Genomic DNA, 22,467 nt, shown 5'->3' on the forward strand with positions numbered 1-22,467 from the left:
AGAACAAAGACGTTAAATTGATGAGGTCATTCTTTAATTTGCAACAGAATTATAATGAATAGACATACGAGTATAGTTCAAAGCAATTGATTTGAACTCCGCTGGAAGTGGAAATCTAACTTCCGTAACCGTTCAACAAGTACAAGTACCTACATCATAAAGTTTTATTGGGTTTCATTGGATGGGTTGGTTTTGAACTGTGTTGCAATTTGCGCTCTCGTCTATTAAGCTTTTGAGGAAATTATTTTAGGTTTTTACGGACAACTGAAGTCGTATACATTATAGAATGATTGAATATACATTAAAGGTTTTCATATAAATATGAAATGTGTTTTTTTCTCTTTTGTTTAATTTTCAACCTCTCAAAAATAAAATGAATTAATACAACAACAATAATTGTAACTATAGTAACCGAAACAACGTGTTTTAGGGTCTACTAAAATATTGGCATTTTAAACTAAGCCAAAGTGTAGGTTTTTATACTACACAACTAATACTGTATGGTTTCAATACATTTAGTACATATTTAGTATAGCAATGAGTCTGCTCGTACCTCATTTGGCTCACTGAGTTCGAACAGGTCGAGGCGGTTGGCGTTCCACTGCTGGATCATGTTGCGGAGCGCCTCGCGATCCAACATCCGCTTGTCCGCCGCGTCCATCGTGCAACCGCATCAAGTCAGCCTGAAAACAACATATCCCGTATAAGAAACTTAAGTAATATACTAACAAAGATTAAACATACATACATACATATATGTGTTTCATCTATCTTTCAGTAACTATTGTAGATCTAGGATACAATAGTGAATAAAGTGATGTATCTATAGGTCAAATACCTATAACTGAAAGCTTTGTTGCTATATAAAATGTTTAAAATTAGGCATCTCAGTATCATACTCATAATAAAAAATGAAAACTGAAAAAACAATCATACAAAAATTACTACCATTAAAGGCCCGCGAAATAATTTTATTGATAGTAGATATTGTCAATAGATAAAATAATTTAGCCACGCCCTTAACTACTGCTACAGATATCTGGGTAAATGATTACGATACTTTGTTATCAGATAAGGACTTATTTTATTGCATTTTCCATTGATATTGGCTCGTATGTACACTTTTATATCCACTACTTGTTTGAATATTGAAACAATATGCAGGTCAGGTATTCAAGTATATAATGAACACATTATTATAGAGAAGAAAAAATGATTTTAATTTATAAAAGAAAAATTATAGAGTGATTAAGAAGAAGCGAAGAAGAAAAATTACGGCGAAAGCAAGTTATCGATCAAGCGATTTCAGCATGAACTTTTTTTTATATAAAACGACCAAATATTAAGTTTATGAATGAAGCACACATTTATTTTAAAAAAGTTGTATGTATATAGGTATTATGGTTCGTATATATTGAAGATACTGATAGTTTATATTAAACAGTGTCTATGGTAACCAGTCGCCGAGACTGGCGACTGGAGACCGAAAATATAGCGAGGTCACGAGGTAAAGTATGTTATTATTTTATCCGATCTTCGTTAAGAATTCATAACCCGTAAATCCACTTGATTTATTTGTTAGCCATTGCCAAATACTAACACTTCACACAATGAAGATACGGACAAAACAATACGTCTACTTGTAGATTTAAGTACGTAACGCGTAAAAACCAACAATAGTATGTTTACCTGTGTACATATACCTATAAATAAGAGAAATCAGCCAAATGCGAGTCGAGCCTACCGAAACTTAGTAAATTTTACGCACAAACCGTTATAATTATACACTTTTTGGTTGTATTACTGACAAGTGAGTAATTCGACAAGTTTAACGACAGCAGGATCATAAAAACATACCTATTATAGTCATTGTGTGATAATTAAAAGATAAGTTTTTTTATTATTCATATAAAGAAGATACATTTCATCTTATAACGATTCAGCTGCGATTCGTTTAATAACTATGACTCAAAAACAATGATTCATTTTTACTGCTGATTAAAATACTTATCTATTTGCTCCGTATCATTGTGTATGTTCCGGCGATATGACAAGTACATATATTCATATTTTAGCAAACTCGCTTAAAAAGGAGTTGAATTAAATGAACGAATAGTAATGCATTATTTAAATTTTCTTATTCTTTCGAGACTGGGTTAATATAAATTAAAAATATTAAACGTGAAAGTGGGCGGCTCCTGGCATTCATCATGTGCAGGCGCACCTACACACGCGTGTTTGTATTTATAACGTAAACATATGGCCTGCTGGTATGAACAGACTAAATACCGACGCCCGTAAATCGCGCGCCCAGCGTAAATATCGACAAAATTAAAATTTAAGATGAGCTGTAAAAACTACAAATCATACTTCGTGTGCTCTAACAATATTTATCAAGATCTCCTTCTTATCATTGGTCGTCTTTTTCATAAAATTCGGAACTCTGTCAGCGGTCCTCACGAAATTCTAATAAAATCCGATTTCATACAACTGATCTTTCACAACTACAATGTTTCAACAACATTGATTACTTTTGATTTTAAAAATGAATAAATCTTTTCTATAACGATGAAGATGATATCATGTTAAAAGCTTTGAATAATAGGATGGATATCCTCAAACCTTCGCCATTTTTATATTGCTGAGCTATTAACCATCAATCTTTAGAGTACTAAGTTGGTATGATATTACGATGTGTTGTTAGAACTTAGAACTCGTCAATCCATCAAGGATTATCTTTTAACTAAATTGCTGTTCTCAAAAATTAAAATAACTTCAAATTCATATCATATTGTGTTCAGCAACGCGAAGGCTTTAGGACTTAATTCAAGCCAGGTCGACAACATATGCATATTGATGATTAATTTAGATTTATCGATTAATTAAAAATTATATATTATAATAAATAATACTACGCACTTCAAAGTGGCGCCATAGAAGTAAAAGAACAAAACATACTAGCATTTTAGTACTACTACAAGCATTTTAGTTTTGCTACGTTTTAGTCTTAATTTTTTTTAAGATCTATAATAATTATAAAGTTTGCTACAAGCTTGTATGAAGATAAAAAGTTTTTATTTTACGGGCGAATACAAGATCATTGTTGTCTTTAAGTTATTACCAACCTTTACCACTAATATTAAATAAGTAATGATTATATTAACTAAACTAACTAAAAAGAGAGTAAATTATATTAATTAACAGAAAAAGTAAGTGGGCTGCACTTTAATTTAGGAAACCACCAATATGATACGTATGTAAATGATTCATTAAAATATCTAATTTACAATATCCTACACTATACTCTACACCCACCCATACTTTTCATTATCAATACTACATTATGGTAAACAACACGTTAATTCATTCACAAACATTGTCACCAAGCTCAAGCTAATTAGTTAGTGTGAGGTTAGCCGCCAGAAATGGGAAACCGACACCGGCATCAGCGTTGTTATGGTTGGGGCCGCTTCCGCTACACGCCTGGCTGCGACGTGCGACCTGCTACACTTGCCTCACAACGAGGAACCGCGAACCGTTCAAAATACAGATCGTTGACTCGTAAAAATAAACACGCGTGGCAACTCGCAACTTACGTATACTTATTTTATCCAATAAATACCTATAATACGTAACATTTTCTTGAACGTAAGCAACGATCGATTAAAATCAATTATAAATCATCGATAACCGCTGAATGCACGAAAAACACTCCACGCCAGTTTCACTTGCCTACATTCCGATGCAAATTAATATTCATTGCCGAATGCTTGCATGTTATCTTGTTGAGAAGAAGTTTGCTGTATATTAGTAGTATCAAAGATGTTGTCAATCGTGTCGGAAGTTCACGCTTGGGCGCCGACCTTGTCCCTTCCTGTGGCGAACGTTCTGACCGATCCCGTACGTTTCAAATCCGCTTAAATTACCCCGGTTACGAAATAACATAACTAGAGCCGCTAAATTTACCACATTTAGTACACACATATCGAAAGTTATTTTCGACGACAAACGTTTGTGTGCAATCTTCATAAGGATGAAGTGACCAGTTGTGCCGTCTATCACGCATTCATAGCATAGGGCTATCATGCAATAAAGAAAGCTACAATAAAGAAATATACCAACCGATACGTATGAAAAATTACACTTCTTATAATTAAAAATGACTTGACAAAGTGTTTGAAAACAAAATGATAAACTTATATTTCTACTTCGACCGTATACGAAATTATCAAAACTGTCCACGCGTAGCAAATAGACGCCCTCGAATATCGGAACGTTAATACACCGTGGGAACATGTTGAGTTAAAATAATGCAACGGGTGCAAAAACTATGAGTCTGAGCACCGACCCCCGCGAGTGCATAGGGGCGGAACAAGTGGACCTGTCGTAACCCCACGACCACTCGACGCCACTTCACGCCATTATTTCCATTAAACACTTTACCTTCTAATAAAGAACATTGTTCTTTTTACACTTTAACTGTCAATGAAACCTGAAGGACACCAAACAAACTACCCTATTTATCACTTGATAAATCGTTATCGCGATCTTGGTATTTCTAACTAATCGATATTTCTGGCGTGTAATGCTAATGACCCTAATGTGTTTCAGTTTATTTATTTAAATTGTATTTTTTTTTATTAATAGTTCCTAGTTCTTTCAATGAAATTTACTACAGATCGAGAAAAAAATCTGAACACTTATTAAACAAAATGCACATTTTTAACGTGTATTAGGTAATAATAATTATTATAAATTTTTACAGGCTTACCTACCTACATTTTTATGTAAACAAATATTGTTACTGTACATTTCATGTACATTTGCGATAGTTATAATATAGCCAACCTTTAACATAAACGTTGACTAGCGTGCTTAATATCAGTTTAGGCCATCGTAGCGGTTCAGTACATTAGTCTGCACAACGGAGCCTGTGACAAGCCAGCGAGTACGCGCCGTTCACGTAATCGCGTGTTCAACTAACTCAGGTTACGGGAATCGTGAAACTTGATGTTCGCGATTCGGTTGATGATCGCGACTCGCGCGACACCGTCGGCCGAGCCTGAGAACTCGGCCCCCTTGTGCGAAGGCTCCCATGTCTGTTATGTAACGCGCCGGTACTGTTATACTGCGACACGCAACACTAATTGATGCACCAGGCGGGCTATGCAGTCTTCGACTTGTCTGCTGCTCTTTACTCGCACCTTATCTTAGGCCCACAACACAACTAAACATAAAACCGGCTCTCGTATCAACGCTTGACGTGCAGACGGTCAACGAGTTTTTAGATCTTCTTTATCAATGTTATTCACTGAACAATGCTCGTTTTAAGCGAACATTCCATTCCTTAACAGTTTTATGCTTCCCAAATAAGTGTAATTATCAAAAAAATGCAATTTTGAAGAACAGCGATATCAATGACAATTTAAACATGTAATAAAGGTCGCATTGTATTTGTAAATGGAATGCGAAGGCACTACACTAAGGTACACCATGACTCACATAAAAGGAACGCGCGGCTCGTCGCCGATTCACTAAGTAACACTCCACCCTGTAAATATTCTACTTATTTTTTTTTCTTATTAATTATAACCTTCTTTAATGTAAAATTGATCATAGGTACCTTATACTATACAGATTATAATATGAACTCTGACGTTTATGATGTTGTACTAATACCAATATCGTATATTGAGATTGTTTTAATAGCCATAATAACCTCTTGACTTCAATACCACAAAAGTACCTACCATATCTACTCTTGTCGCTGACAATGCGTTGACGTGATTTCAACAAACAAATTTGTCTGAGTGATACAGAATCTACTATATAGTTTCAATAAAATCTCTCCATAAAGAAAGGAGAGTTGATTCTAGGTTCAAATTACAACTGACGACCTACATAGTGGCGTCTAGTGCATATTATCTTACGATGCCGATGACTATTTGAGGCAACCTGTCACATTTCAGAAGCGACTGTACTCGGACACCTGATACCTTGGGTTTAGATAAAAAAGAAATATGACAAAGAAACTAAATTAAACTTTCTGTGTTTGAGCGTTTGTACCTTAGATTTAGAGAGTTGTCATTTGGCGAAGTGATAGTAGGGCAATAGCAGTTAGCAGTCGGGTTTCGTTACGGTGCGTCAGAGAGAGCCCGGCGAGTTGGCATGTCGCCGTCGCCCGCGCCACCGCGGCCAGCCCGCTCTGCCACGTTTTGCGGTGTTCGTATCAACGAGGAGAAAAGTGTGACGACACAATCTCCATTGGTATTTGCGTTCCCACTAATGACCGTGACTTTACGCGCTCACTCTCAATGGGAACGGAACTTTGGGCCGCGTCTCGTCTCGCATCATTGGAGCATTTTTCATTAGGTAATATTAAGGGTACACGCGCTCCGTATGACGTATCGACCTCCGGCCCGTACGAAGGGTGGCCGGAGCCAGGCACGGAGTGGGCCAAGCAATAGGAAGCGCTCCACCTCACGCAGGCATACCAAAGCAAACATGACACGAAATATGTCCCAATTTTACCAGTTTACATTGCAGCCCTAATATAACGTTCGATAACAAGTGCGTAAGTAATATTTCACATAGCAAAGAAGTTTATATTATTAATTATACAATACATAAACAACAAGATGCCTGATGATTCTTTGCAGTAATACCAAAAAACTTGTCTGGATTTAAAGATAAAACTCACACAATAGCAGTCTTACGCCATTGATGTTCAGACATAGCGAAATGCCATTACAAGCCATTGTTTACAAAATCGGTTTTGTTAGGTGATGGTTAAGAGTTAAATAATGCGTAGTATAGTTCAAGTACTTATTTCAATATAGAACATATCCGAGCGTTACGAAACATTCTCACGTTCAGTAAGCTGATCCGATACGGTAATTTTACGTACGGCGGTGGTATGATTACCAAAATATAACAAATGGTAAGAGTACTAATACTTAAATTATGCAAATATAAATGTAGACTTTATGGTGGAATAATTAATAAGTATAATAATAATAAGTATAATAATGTTTCGATATGTTCTTACATTTAAGTTCGAAAAAGCAGTTTAGATGCGACGATCAAACGCTAAAATCCGTACATTACTTTTGGTCGCTCGATGCAGCAACTATACCCCAAAAACACGACTCAGTATACCTACCTTTAAACTTAAAGCAGTCGCTAAAACACGCATATTCGATACCGAAACCAAAATGCAATGCAATAACAATTCACCAGATGCAATTATATAGAAAGTTCAGTTTTATGGAGTTCTTAAAAAACCCCTTCCAATAATTACAATTTTAAATAACCAATAATGAGTGTGTGCCCGTGACCACATACAAAGAATTATTAATATTGAAAGATCATCTCTAAAATACATAGTTTTCAGGGTTCCGTACCCACAGGGTAAAAACGGAACCCAATTACTAAGACTTCGCTGTCTGTCCGTCTGTCACAGGGCCCTATCTCTGGATCCGTAACACTTGATTTTTTTACAGAGGATGCATAACGGTTGCTGCTATAACAACAAATACTAAAAATAAAAAAAGTTGAATACAAAAAGGGGTCCCCCATACAACAAACTGCTATTCGATATTTTTTTAAATAAACTTTGAACCGTTATAGGTAAACAGTTCAAATTTTTACAATGTGTGTACTTCAATGGCTCATATAATAATAAATTCTAGAAATAAAAAAAAAATGGTTGTACGTAACCCTCCCGGTGCGGGTTTGACTTGCACTTGGCGAATTATTTATATTCATTACTTACTGTATTCACGGTTTTTATTAATTTATGCAAAATAATACAACTACAAATACAAAAACAAAGTATTTTTATTGTGTATGTTATAAAATTACAAGAAATTTAGAAACATTCACTGAGAAATGCCTATGTAAGCTTTTCAAATCCATACTAACCAATGGTGGACGCAAAGCCAATCAGTTGGAATGCGGGAATCGATAGCATCAACTATTAGATTAGCAGAATGTATAGTGACCGCAAGTCACCGGACGCCCGAACTGGACAATAACGTTTCATTTAGCAATGTACACTTCTGCCACTGACTGACCCATTTGAGTCCCTCCTCCCAATATCTGTTATCTTTTTAAGGCTAATTTATGAATTGAAATTAATGGAACGTTGAAATTTGGTATGTTTTACGCTTTATCAGCAATGTTTTTTGAATTAATTTAAACGCGCTCTACACTCTTCTAATTACTGATTGGATAGAATAACCAAAACTCCATCCAAATTAGACCAGTAGTTTCTGAGAAAATCGCGAACATACAAGTTTACATACATACATATTTAAATAGCGGTCAAATACAGATCCTCCTTTTTCGAAATCAGTTAAAAATAAATGAGCAGGTTATTGATTACTAAATAGACAATGTATCACCACGTATTGCTTAAAATACATGCCTGGATATTAATCCAGGCATGTATTTCTTGTATTAACAAGAACGATGGCAAAATATTGGTAAAGTTAAAATGAGTCCTTAATTAGGTAAAAATAAAAGTCGATTACATTTTTTATAAGTAACTTATTATTATTAGAATATTTTTATTATAATCAATTTGACGTAATTAAATTGAATTTTATAACTTATTTCTATAAAGACAATTCAACTGTCCTATTTTTCTATATACGTATATTTTTAAAAAGAGAAGGCCAGTACTGTATGTCGTTATGTTATTTTTAAATTACATAATTACATTTGCCGACTTAGATTTTCTTTGTACTACAGGATTAAAGTCGTGAAACCAGGACAATCGGTCGTAGAATGGTGTCGCGTTACGATCTAGATCCCAAAGCATACCCAGATCATTCGTTCAATAATCAATATTAATTCCTACTACTACACTACTATAATGTATGTACTATATGTATTTTGTTAAACATTGTTTTGTAACACATAATGTACTTTTAAACGATGTTGATAAGTATTAGATATTAATTAGATAGTGTAAGTAATCCAGTAAAAAATACACAATTAAACGAAAATTTTAAGTTTATACTACAATAGACTTCTATTGCTGGAGTTGTCAAAATAAATGAAAAATAAAGGTACTACCTATAATAAAAACTGATTCATTGAAGTTACACCCTTACAAGACTTAAATGTAATCGAAAGCCAATGTATTCTAAAAATAACCAGGTGGGCTACGCACCGGATTAGGTAGTTGTTTGTAAACTTACAGATTATTTTAGTTTGTTATGTATGAGGTAGGTTGGTAGTGAGAAGGAGAGAATGCAGAGCTATGCATGTGCCAGACGCGTTCTACTTGCAATGGGTAATTGAATTAGAAACAAAAGGGCGCGCTGTAACGGACTGCGTCAATGCTTGCCGCCCCCTCGCTCGCGCCCTTAGGTCATTGTTGCCCCCACGCATACCAACACTACGCAGTAAGCACCTAACTTACCACAACTTACTACTAAATGTAATAAAATTTTGTATTAAGTTGTGGTATGGTCAATATAGTAATCTTGTACGCAACATGGCTAGTATTCGTGTCAAAAGGTAATAGTCATTTATCTTATTATATAGATTGTTCAAATATGAAGAATCTACATAATAATAAAAAAATAAAGTTAACAAACTTTTTAGTTAGATCATTTTGTGTTTCAAATTCTCAGGAAAACCCAAACACAGGTCTCTGCGGGAAACCCTTTCATTTGATATACATATCAATTAAGGTACATATGAAAAGTAAAATATTACTCCGTCGTCTTGGGACATCCGCCATATTGGATTTAGAGGGACGTCACTAAGCTAACTATTTATTGTCATCTATTTAAAGTAAACATACATAGTACCAACGTTTCTTTTAAAAATCCTTTTTTCAAGTAACTACAATTTCATAGATAAATGTGAAGTACTTCATGTGAAGAACTTAACGAAAGCTTACGCGGCATGCATAAGAACTGGTTATAGTTATTGCAAGCCGAAGTCGTGAAAGTTTTTTACTTAACGCAAGGTATGTATACTTAGAAAACTGGCTCTATGGTATCTCTGACCGACATATGACATTGGTTGTCGGATGTTGAGACCCAGGAGATGACTTTCGCAGTTCTATGGTAAAGAACACAAATGTAAATACAGGAAATATTAAGGACACAGCATCAAAGGAAATGAGACGTTCTTTTATACAGAAGCTTAGCGGAGTCCTGTTTCCTAAGGTAGCGGGAACGCCGCTGGCAATATGTTGATAGAGCGCTCCTTGCGGTTTAACTGACGTGAGAAAGTAAAAAGAAGCAATCAGCGAGAGAAAAGCGCACAGAAGACGAGGTACCGTCTCCGTCGTAATCACGTACTTAAAAATTCAGGACGCCGGCCCATTCTGACCCACTGCGGACGCCGAAATGTTCAACATCAATGTTACAACTGGCTTATAAACGTGTTGATGGTGTTAATTGATACGTAAACGTAAATATACATGCCTCATATTTTCACAATGCTCTTTCAATACGTGATAATAGGAAGAAGCACCATATTTGAAATCATTGTGTCTTTATAACTCTCTCATTTATCAGTTTATTGTGGACATGATAAACACAGATTCGCAATATTTTGCGTTACACGAAAATTAAAACAAAAATATCTACACATATTCACTTTATATAGCTTATTAGATATCGGTTGACCTTATAACACTATGCTATAAAATTTAATCATAAGTCACACTTACGTGAGAATCAAATAACGATTGATGTTACTATGACAGCAATTAGTGTAGTTGATACGTCTACGCCATGCTATCTGAAACAAATAAATTAACCGATTGACTTTCTCGTATCATTTGATAGACAAATTAGCTGCAGTCGTATCAATCATAATAGGGCCATCCATCAGCGTTGTTGCATTAGCGGCCTTAATTGATAACCAACAATAACTGGCACTTTGTATGTGTATAATAAAACAAATTTAATTTTTACAGCCTTGTGAATAAATAACATTATAGTTCTATTAATTATTCCACTGTTTTACTCATTTCAAACATGCAGGTCCATAATCAAATGCATCCTTTGGACATTATTAACCTACTAAAAATACAAGTTATATATAATACAGAAGGTCGGACGCAGGTAGATAAGTAGGTATATGCATTTTACATTATTGCTAAAGGTAGTACCAGGGGTGAAAAGGGTACTTTCGCAATTTAAACTATCGTCGGAATCGTCTCATTCATAAGATTATTCGTATTAATATTTTCATGATAAACGATGGTATCTTCATGATAGAAAATATGTATTAATTCGCTAGATTTTCTCTTCAATCTTAGCTTCTTTATACGATATAAGATGGAAATAGGAAACGCTCGAGAGAAATGTGGCCAACGCATTTTTTACTTATTGCTAGATTAACATGGAAATCGCATACATGAAACCAATAACCTTATTAAGTAACATAAGAGTAGGTGAATGGTGGCTAAAAGGCGCAAGCATCTGCCTACCTTGACTCACCGAGGCAACGACCGACAGAACCAAATCACTGTGAGTTACTAATTTGATGATGATAAAATTTAGGCACCTAATGACACACAAGGTCAGTTACTTGAGTTAACTATAATTTAATACGTGGAAATAGTGACTACTTTTAAATTTCTGGTGAAAGCACAAACGGGATCTGGGTAAAAATGATCTTATTGAAAAACACGTTTTGTTATGCTGAATATTGATTTTCATAATTTTAGATGATGAACTCTTTAGATGCTTGTGAAAAGGTTGCGGACATATTTAGATGACCTTTGTTATATTTCTTGCGTATATGTACATTGCGTGCTTTCAATAGAAAACATATTTAATATATTTATAAACTATACTAATATTAAAAGAGTTGGAAATATTGTTTCTTTGGTGATAATTTCTGGGGACACGAGTCAGATTAGAAATAATCTTTTTCAATTTGATGGATACTTTATTGAGACAGACAATGTAACATCTCGATACGATCGCATGCAGTTCGGTATGCAATTTGGTATTCCAATATTTGCATAAACTCCTTTAACAGTTTGTTTTGTTCGTCAAACAAAATAAGACGCAAAAATTACCTATATCAAACACCAAGGCATCTAGTTATTGATTTCAATACGAGTATATAATATATGTACGAGTCAATAGGATAATAACATTCACGACACATTTAAACGCAATATAGTCCGTTATATACATATGGACCTTATATCTTCACCATAAGATATCGAAACGTACTGAGTCACGCACGCACTGCATAAATCCCATACGAATTCAATTAGAATGCAAAACTCGTTATACGGCATATAGTCATTCAAATACAATACTACACGACAATGGAGTATCAAGGCACGTGTCACGACTCCGGCACGACGTATCTTATGTGGGCCTTACGAATTAGCATGCGGAAAATGAGACCCGCTTGGCACGTTGATTTCTTCAAAGCAGTTAGTACCTTATACAAATGACATGCAAGAATATTCTAACTAATTCGTTCATATTAAGAAATACACTGCTATAAAGCACTGCATGCTACAAAGTCTTTTCTCAGGGAATTCCAATGCCCTACAATATCACCACTGCAGGTCATATGAAGGCTTGTAATCAACAATTGTGTTATAATCATGATGATTTCAAGCATTGATTGCATTAAATTGTTTATCTTTATGGGCAATACTAATAACAACAGTGCAATCAGTCCTATTTGGGGTTGATTACAAATGTTCATGGGCTGAAATAACTTCCCACCAGATCGATGGCATGCTCATCTGCTACACTTGTATTAAAAAAATGTGTTTTTCAAAGTCTTTTTATCATTCTGATGGGTACCACTAAAATTTTCAGATTGTAAAAATGCCTTATATTAATGTATGCATGCATGTAATTTCAGAGTATATGCCATTTTGTAAGCTATTATGAGCTAGTTAGCAGTTAGTAAAAGCTATTCTTGTAACCAGCTAAGCTGATTTTGATTATGTGTTTTACAAGTTAGTAGTTCTGTCTTAGTGTAATGTCAATTTAAGAATTCATTCAGTAAGGTAAGCTTAATAATATTGAATATTAATTTTGGCTAAACTGTACAGTATGACCCATAGAATTTTGAGTTGCAGGTGATATCGGAAGGTAGACGGGTGCTAGAGAAGCATTCTCTGCGAATATGGAATTGTGGAAATCACCCATTTATATTATGACTTTTTAATATTTCGGGTTATCTCGTGTAAACTAACTAATAAGTCGATTTTTAATTGGATTCAAACGTGATATATTCTGAATATTCACAATCGCCAAATTTGTAAAGCCAAAACAAGCCGAAAAGACTTTTATTTAAGTCCCACACTTAAAGATACATTTTTAGATAATCACTTGTTAGTGTATATTTTCAAAAATCAATTTGGTAGCCGTGTGTATCACAAGTTTTACAATTGTAACCATTCCGAAGGGTTTCCACATTGTTTATAAATTACAATTAATACAAATGTAATAAAATATAAAAAGAAAAATTTTTAGAATAACCGATTTACCGATAATCAACAATTACAAAATGTAGCATTTAAATATGTTTTAAGTTATTATAAGTATCATGTTGGTTAGGTTCTTGTTAGACAGTTTAATTAACACAGAAAAAGGAACTCCGTGTAGCGGGTTTCCATCTACCTTAGTGTACTAAAACACTAGGTTAACAAAATTATTATTGCCGAGACATTTACAACATATCAAAAGGAGCACCATGAAAGCTAACTAAAGGTTTGAGCACCAAATAAAATAGTCCTGCGTAATGGGCATGTCATAAAGCATGTAATAAAGTTATGTTCGCAAAGACTGCATTATTCATACAGATCATTCGAGAGCCTATGTTAGTCTTCCTAAACATGCATATAACTTAATCTTTATAAGGGGAGGACTGGTGGGAGTTGATTTCTTTCCATATCTTGTATATTTTAATGATTGAGCATAAATTTATCGAAAAGAAGGTAACCTCAAATTGAAAAAAAAGACAATAAAAAATGTGGGGGGTTCCACAACACCCCCTTCACAGGTGATGTTCCTATGCCCCCGTTCCTACCCCTACCTCGCCTCCTGCCCCGCTCCCCCTCACCCCCGCCCCCGCAAGTTCAAATTCGGGTAATAATGTAGTTTTACCCTAATTTTATATTTTTGGAGCATGTCAATCACAAGAAGTAATATTGATACTGTCAGAGATTTAATGACGAATACAAAAATTATTTTCCCAAGTAAATCCTTAACAAATGTATTAACAATTAGATGAGAAAAAAACATTGTTAAAGTGCTAATATAAAAAAAATATACTATGGCAAATACACATTCCAATCACATTGCAATTTTTGATTCCCATAAAATATCACGTTTGGATAACGTAACTATGGAAATTTTGTACCTTTATTACTTCTTGTATAGCTAACTTTATGAGTTTACTAAATAACTCTGCATTCAAATAAGTAGGTTTCTACAATCAACTATGCCCTTTTTACATCAACTTATAATAAAATAACTTTAATAATAAAATTCCAAAACAGTTTACAACGTAGGATTTCAGTTTCAATAGGATTTCATCAGAAAAGTAGAGAATTTTACAAAAAAAATGCCTAGAAAGAAGTATTGAAAAGTAATTATATATAGACAGACGTAGATGACAACGTTCCTTACTACGTACTAAAGCGGTATAATACATTTTAGTTTAACAAAATATGAAAAAATAAAGATCAAGCTCTTTTTGACTACAAACCTTATGAAAATCAGCAAAATTGCCTCGAACAAGTTAGTGCTAAATAACATCTGTATAAAATTACTAAAACCAACTACTTAATAAAACTTGTAAAGTTGGTCAACTTCAAAACTTTCAAGCACTATTCAATATAACACCGTATATCACTTTCAAGTTCACAAAAGTCAACAAAACACAATTCCGCGAATTGATTTGCCAAAAAATATCAAAAACAACATTACATTTAAAAAACCAGCGTTATAAAACAAATAAATCACACCACGAATTACAAACGAACTGACGCGAGGTAATAGCAACAACGAACAGACAGCAGCTTTAAAAACTAAACCATAAACAAAATCAAAACTTATCTATGATTGTAGAAACAATCGATATTTTACTTACTACTTATCGACTATTTAATCGATTTTAGAGAGAAAATGGGAAAAATCTTTCTTATTGCGTGGTGTTTGAAACTTTAAAATCTTTTTATTCATTTATATGTGAAGTTGTTTAAATGATTTTATATGTGACATGCACCGTACATTTTTAACAAAATTGACGACTAGTTCTTCAATTCAACCGGTTGTTATTTAATATTTTGATATATTTATATATAATTAAATAATAATAATGTTGATATACTAGGTACGCATATTATTTGAAGTATTTCGATACTCCACTTTTAATTTATCGATGTGGAATGTACAATCCTACTACAAAATAAGAACATTATATACGTAGAAATTATGCCACTCTACCCCTTTTATTTTGAAAAATAGATTCAAATTGAATGATAAAACTTTTTTTATTTATTTAAAGTATCGATGAAATTTGACACCTTTGAATGCCGCCATTTTTCGCGCTCTATGAATGACGTCACGTAGCGTGATTTGTATTGATATTGATGATAATTGTATGTCTTCGATCATAAGAACGTTCATATTACTGATCGAAGCTGTATGCACATAAATTTATTATGTTAAGGTTTTCAGGTTTCATCGCCATTTACATCATGGGAAACGCTAAATAACCACTTTATAAATATTTCCTAGAGTTATTGTGCAAAGACTATAAGACTATAAATACATTATATAGTGTTTTAAAATTTATTATAATGGAACGTGAATGTTAACAACATTTAAGTTATGATCAGTTAAATATTTGTGAATTGACCTATGCATATAAACCTGTTTATCCATTTTTGCATATTTTTGGTAAATAGTCCGATTATGCTTTGACAAAATTACTTTCAATCATTGTTGTTGATTATTCCTAATAATACTATATAGTAAAATCGCACTAGGTAATAAAAAAAACACTGCAGGCATATAAATAAAAACATTTTTTCTCTCCACCGGTATGAATATCGATGCCGATAAACATCGTAACACGCTGTGTGACGTCATGTTTCGATTCCACCAATGGCAATGCGTTTTGAAAATTTGAATTTCGGTCGCATAATTTACAGTTTTTGATTAAAGTTTTAATTAATTTAATATGAAATAAAGAAAAAATAATTGTTTAGATGTAATTTCAGGACCATAAAGTACCGAGGAAAAAAATAACAAGCAAATCTAAATCACATGCATATTCCCTATTCCCGGCTCGGGTGGTTTGTAGCGAAGTATGATGTTTTTGCATTACGTGTCTTTATTCGAAACGCGGCGTTTACACGCTTGACGTTATCCGGCGAGTTAGTTGGTGAATTTTCACATATATTTAAATGACGCACGAGATACGCGCCGAGTAAAAAAAACAACAGCAGAAAGTTGGTTTTTCAGCAAGTAATCGTGCGCAGCATTTACATACTCATCATTTTTCGACTGTGGATTATTCACGACTATGTATATACGCAATGAAAAAAATTATTATCCTTACCAGAACTCTAGTTATATTCAATTATATTATGCCCATTACGAACCATTTTACGTGCATCCCATCATAGGTTACTATGCTCTTTGATCCCATCCCTCCAACAGCTCTTAAAATCGAGCACGAAACATGGATAATTTGTACTCTCTAAATTTGTATTCGCAGTAGGTATAGTCCGCGCCAAACTGCTAAGCCGCCCTGAAGTTGTTGCGAGAAGCAGTATGGCGACGCGATTCATTTCTATGTTCAGAACGAACTAGCAGTTTTACGCGACGAGTTTTACGGACTATACCGCGTTTCCCTTATAATCACGAACCTCTCGTTCCAGAAATACTACATAAATAACTTCGAGGTGAAATTCTGACGTCAACCCTTACATTTAATGCCTTTTTGGAAGAGTAATACTATTAGAACCCCGTACATGTAGAATTGCAAGTAAAATTAGGATATAGGCCGCTTAAGGGCCAAAGCACATTTTTTTGTGATTACAAAATCTTATTTCATAACAAAAGCAATGCTACATGCTCATGCTCAATTACAAAGAATTTATGATAATAATATGGCTGTTATAACAAAAAAAAATGATAAGATTTTAAAGATTGCATTTGCAACATATTATGGTAATCATTGTCAGGGAATTATTTTACACCAATAATCTCGTCTAATCGATTGATTAATACTTGCTGTTTTTAGCTAGATAATGAAAGAAAAAAAAACTGTTTATGATTTTTCAAGTATATGATCTGTTTATAAACAATACATAATGCACTATTTTTTATTTATTTATCTGAAGTATATAATAAATGAAATAGAATAATCATATATTTCACAATTTATATATTTTGTTCTAAAATTATACACTCACGCACTTACACACAAGAAATTAAAAAATATCAATCATTCCCCCAAAGTTAAAATCTGATTACAAATTTTACACATTTTTATTATAAAGACAATTTATGAATGACAAGTAAAATTATGACATCTGATTATAATATTGATTATCTATTTGAAGCACAATCCAGGAAAAGAAACAAAACAAATCAAATGAAAATATTTATTATAGAAAATAATACTTTGACAATTATGTCAAATCAATAAATCTACAAAATTGTATTATTTAATTTCTTACAATATAAATCAGGAGATTACAAAATACCTATCAGAATAGAATAAATCTACAAAAAAGGATCTTACAAATTATCTTAGAGTTGTACGATGCTAAGGAGAGCTAAGTCAACCCAAAATTTATCCATGTAAGTTGATTTTCCTATTCTTAAATATTTCAAGTAAATGCAATTAAATCACACAAAAGACAATTTCTTAAAGCAGCTAATTATCTTACACTTGGAAATATTAGTAAATCTTACATGATTAAAGTTTGGGGGCAATCTCAATTGAGACTTGTACTGCCAAGATAACCCCTATTATTATCAGAAATGCTCGCATAAAAGTATTTCCATAAATGTAAATATTTTTTTAACAAAATGATTCATCCATCCCTATGGATAGGAGTTATCGTGACAAACAAATTACACTAAGAGTGAGTGTGTTGTATCAAGTTTACTGGTCAGAGCCCTCTTCTTCTTCATCTTCATCCTGTTCCTCCTCAGTAGACGCTGCATCCTTTTTGGGCGGAGGAGCGTCCTTACGTGGTCGGCCACGCCCACGTCCCTCACCAGAGCTAGCCTGTAAAACAAATTTATTTAATCAGTGTCAATATTTAATTACATTCCGAGTGTCAATAACATTAAATTCCACAATATGTAAATATTGAATGCTAAATATTTTAAAGATACATACCTTTCCCTTCGGTGCTGCCTTTTTCTTAGAGCCCTTAGGCCTGCCTCTGCCTCTTTTCACTGCTGGTGCCTGTTCATCATCCGATGAATTTTTTGATTCTTTGGTTTTAGCAGCTGCCGGTGGTCTGCCTCGCTTTTTAGCATCACCTTTGGGTTCCTATAATTAAAATAAAATTTATGACTATAATCCAATTTCTACAAGTTTATTTCAATAACGGCTAATCCAATGATTCTAATCAGGTAGTAAATTATGAAAAATACATCTTACTAATATTATAAAGCCATATACATGTATAATTGCTACTATAAGCTTACGACAAAAAAATAACATTTCATTTCTTCTACTAACTGATTGTGTTCCATTAGATTTAGGTCTACCGCGCCCTTTCTTCTCCACAGTTGTTGAACCATCATCAGACATTTTAGTCAATTGGTTTATTCACCTTCTACTCAGATTCTGAAAAAAAAAACGAAATGTCAATAACCGCCGACATGAATGATTATCAATTCATATTTATCGATTATATATAGAAAAGATGGCACAATCATTCGTATTATGAAATATACACACGAAATAAAGAAACCGATTGAAAACTAAAGCTAAAAATGCGCGCTTACGCAAAGAAATTAATAGTCGAATCAAGAAAAACAAATAAAGAGAGAAGTCGTTGACCATTGAGACGCTTGGCTTGCATTAATATTATTAGCGATTACGCTTGGGGTGCCTCACTTGTGTTACTGTTGAATACTAGTATAGGCAATCTTCTAATATGAACGCTAAATTATATATGCACTATAAATATTATTGTTAATAGGTTTGATTTCTTGCTGTAGATTGTATTTTCAGAAAGCCAAGCCAATGTAAATGGAGTCTGCCATTAGGTAATTACTGTGCTATTGTAAATTATAACTTTGATAAAACAGGCGCGACTAAAGTTAACTGCACATATTTGGGGCTATAAGAAGAATTTTAACTTATAATATTATCAATTCAAAAATATTTAACACAACATACTCACAAAATTGTTTACTTTTCGTTATCGCAATGGGTAAAAAGATTATTATGGCGGGCTACAAGCTAGATACAATACGAACGGCACTAAACTAACCGAACCGACGCTTTTCTGGCGTCATTCTAGAGGGCGCTATCAAACAAGTGTAAGCGTGCAGGCAAAGATAAGATAGATTCAAGTCTATGTCAGCTTTACCTTGCATGGACGATCGTACAACTAAGTTAATATTGGTCAGGTTTCATCAAATATTGTTGTGTATTGATTTATGCTCTGTGCTCTCAAGTTAAGCCTCCGATAGGAGTATAGGTATTCTGTGGAGTTAAAGTATGACAGGACAGCGACAGTTTGACTTTTAGAAAAGTTATAATGCCATAGAGTATTATTACATACAGGTATAGAGAGGCAACTCTACGATTTTTTTGTCCCCCCTAAAGCGCCCCTAGTTGCCTGCCTCAGAACTACTAATCGGTTTTACATACATCCCATATGCATCCTATACATACCGAATATATATCCGTTATTCATTATGTATATTAAAATTAGGTACATTATAAGTTGTATCTTCAAAACACGAACTGACTGTGTTCCAAAGATTCAGATTGAATCACGCTCCTTTACAGTCGATGTCAAAGATACAACTTACGTGGGAGGTATCAAGTATGTACAGTTGTCATAGCGGAGTCTCTCTGAAGTGCAAAAACAACTTTTGAAATAGGAAACGATTTACGAAATTCTGACATCTAACAACTGATGAACAGACACATCATTTGGACAGTTAACTGTAGCGGTGGTCGTTGAATCAACGAACTAGTTGCATCAATCGTTGATTCACTTTCAACGAATCAACGTTAACCCAATAGAAATTAACTAGTTAAATTCATCAACGACGTTGAACGGCACGTTTCGTTATTTTCCACGTAAATTGTGTTTTGTTTAGAATTAAACTTACGTTAAAAATAAAATGAAAAAAATGTATATTTTTTACAATATATGAGTTGCAGACGAGTATATACCTTGATTGTACGTATAATAACATAATTTGAACTTCAATTATGTAGAATATATTTAATAATTTCCTAATAAATAATGATAAATATCGAGAATTGATTATATCAATTCTTGATATTTACAATACACACTACGTCAAATTGTTTCTAAATTAACATTTACCGCACGTCAGTAGAGACGCGTTCATCGTTGCAGCATAGTTAAAAACCGTTTATTATTGATCCAAGTTGAAATTAGTTGCACGTTAACTCGTTGACGAAATTAACTAGTTGATCAACGAAAATTAACGTTGACATTTCGTTGACGGAAAAAACTTCAACTACACCGCTTGTTAACTGTTACTCCGTCGCCATTTTAATTTGAAGCTTCCGGGGCAACTCGTTACGTGGCGCTAGTATCTTCACAAAAATCATTTTGTATGAAAGTGTGCCTGTATGTATAATACATATTACATACAACGAATGTATTTCATGAATTATGTTCCAGTTTTCTTGTCATATCATTAGAATGTAGATAATAGAAACGAATTGAACGTAATGAAATAACGTAAAAGAAAATGTAATGATTGTGAAAAAGTATTTTTCTCGTGTTACATTTTATGGTTATAGGAATCTAGTGACAGTGTAATTTCATTGAGATTGATTAAATACCTGTTGTAGGTTATGCAAAATTACTATGTTAACTATTGATGTAAACTATTTTTTACTTTCTCAAAAATATTCTGTATACAAGTAAGTTTTATTACTTTATAGAACTTAACCATCTTTGTATAAACTAATGGTAGATACCATGGAGCCTCCAAAAGAACCAAGTTTAGAAGATTGTTGTCATAGTGGATGCAATCCCTGCATTTTTGATGTATATGAAAGGCAATTAAAATTATATAGGCAAAATGGAAATAAAAGTGCATCCCAGGAATTGAGAAAAGAAAATGGCATATCAGAATTAAATTATACTGAATTTATTATTGTTAGTGTCATTCTATTAAGTAAGTCACAGAAAATATTAAAATTCAAAAGAGCTAATAAAAATAGTCCTCAAGTTTGGTGGACGCCTGGACATCATTTTTTATTTAAATACAATAGTGAAAAATTATCTTGCTCTCGAGCCTATACACCAGTCAAGCTTAGCAGTCACAAAAAAGAAGACTATGATTTTGCCATAGCAATAAAACGTTATGAAAATGGTGTTGTATCAAACTACTTATTTAAACTAGAAGAAGGTGATTTAACTTTATGGAGAGGACCATATGGTATATATAAGATTGCATCAAATAAGTTCAACAGAATTGTCATGGTTGCTCAAGGAACTGGCATTGCTCCATTTATAAATATAATTGAAAGCATATTGAATGACGAAGATGACATGACAAAGATAATTTTATATTACTGTTGTCGATCAATCGATGAAATTTTGTTTAGGGATGAATTATATCTATACAGATCTTACTGGAATTTTTCATACAGTATATTTTTAACTCATATCCCAAGTAATGCTATTTTCAGATATGAAGAGCCTATTATTATGAGGAAATTTTCTTATGAATATTTAAACAAAATCAAACCATATTTAAATGATCAAGTTTTGCTTTGTGGGTCATCTGAATTTATGCAAACTTATTCTGATGCCTTGAAAAGGGAAGAAATGTTGGAAAATGTAATTTTGTTTTGATTTTTTTGTATTAATTGTATATTATTTAATATATGCAACAAGAATATATATAATATAGCATAAGTATATATAGAATAGTATAAGTATAGTAATTGCTGGATACAAAGGGCACGGGGTTGTTTGGAGTGGCGCCATTTAGGGGACGCCTATGTCAAGCAGTAGACCTATAAGGCTGATGGTGGTTAGATGGATGTTTGAGAATAATAAAAAAAATGTAATCTGATTATTTATTTATTTTAACTGATGTCCATGTTAATATAAGTAATATAATTAAAATATATTGTTTTTATTAAAAGTCATTAATGAAAAATCATTTTTTTTCATATGCCATTTTCCATATTATGCATGTTACGAACACTTCAGTGATAGGTTATAGCTCGAAAACCTTTTATGCG

General features: G+C 33.3%; 3 protein-coding genes across 6 annotated transcripts in view; 1 reads left to right on the forward strand and 2 right to left on the reverse strand.

Moving 5' to 3' along the window:
* Window positions 1–15,041, reverse strand: part of cno (adherens junction formation factor afadin) — a 59,736-nt gene extending 44,695 nt beyond the window's left edge. For 3 of the 4 annotated variants that reach the window (XM_073084332.1, XM_073084330.1, XM_073084333.1), the window contains exons 1-3: window positions 14,725–15,041; window positions 10,697–10,767; window positions 554–683 (exon numbers count right to left, since the gene is read on the reverse strand). In XM_073084332.1, the coding sequence (XP_072940433.1) occupies window positions 554–661 (108 nt within the window). In that variant the 5' untranslated portion in view covers window positions 662–683; window positions 10,697–10,767; window positions 14,725–15,041. The remainder of the gene's footprint in view (window positions 1–553; window positions 684–10,696; window positions 10,768–14,724) is intronic. The other variant, XM_073084331.1, reaches the window with a different exon arrangement.
* A 2,580-nt stretch (window positions 15,042–17,621) lies between these two features.
* On the reverse strand, window positions 17,622–19,553 carry Hmga (high mobility group protein A). Its single transcript, XM_073084404.1, has 4 exons — window positions 19,400–19,553; window positions 18,730–18,837; window positions 18,382–18,537; window positions 17,622–18,267 (listed from the first exon to the last, which is right to left on the reverse strand). The coding sequence occupies exons 2-4, from the start codon at window positions 18,799–18,801 to the stop codon at window positions 18,142–18,144; spliced, it is 354 nt and encodes a 117-aa protein (XP_072940505.1). The 5' UTR covers window positions 18,802–18,837; window positions 19,400–19,553; the 3' UTR covers window positions 17,622–18,141.
* A 1,278-nt stretch (window positions 19,554–20,831) lies between these two features.
* LOC140751101 (NADH-cytochrome b5 reductase-like) lies at window positions 20,832–22,376 on the forward strand. The gene is made up of 2 exons (XM_073084949.1): window positions 20,832–21,056; window positions 21,154–22,376. Exon 2 carries the CDS (start codon window positions 21,179–21,181, stop codon window positions 22,070–22,072), a length of 894 nt encoding a protein of 297 aa, XP_072941050.1. The 5' UTR covers window positions 20,832–21,056; window positions 21,154–21,178; the 3' UTR covers window positions 22,073–22,376.
* Window positions 22,377–22,467: the final 91 nt, after the last annotated feature.

This window comes from Epargyreus clarus, unplaced genomic scaffold (assembly GCF_041222505.1).
Source record: "Epargyreus clarus isolate Ecla_fem2 unplaced genomic scaffold, WU_Ecla_fem_2.2 ptg000021l, whole genome shotgun sequence".
Lineage (NCBI taxonomy): Eukaryota > Metazoa > Arthropoda > Insecta > Lepidoptera > Hesperiidae > Epargyreus > Epargyreus clarus.

What these genes read in the sequence shown, in the direction of transcription:
- Hmga (XM_073084404.1), bottom strand. Translation starts at nt 18,801, where the DNA reads ATGTCTGATGATGGTTCAACAACTGTGGAGAAGAAAGGGCGCGGTAGA. An exon ending in AATCTAATGGAACACAATCA is followed by an intron (nt 18,538 to 18,729) that starts GTTAGTAGAAGA and finishes TTTTAATTATAG; the next exon opens with GAACCCAAAGGTGATGCTAA. An exon ending in AGGCAGCACCGAAGGGAAAG is followed by an intron (nt 18,268 to 18,381) that starts GTATGTATCTTT and finishes TTTGTTTTACAG; the next exon opens with GCTAGCTCTGGTGAGGGACG.
- LOC140751101 (XM_073084949.1), top strand. Translation starts at nt 21,179, where the DNA reads ATGGTAGATACCATGGAGCCTCCAAAAGAACCAAGTTTAGAAGATTGT.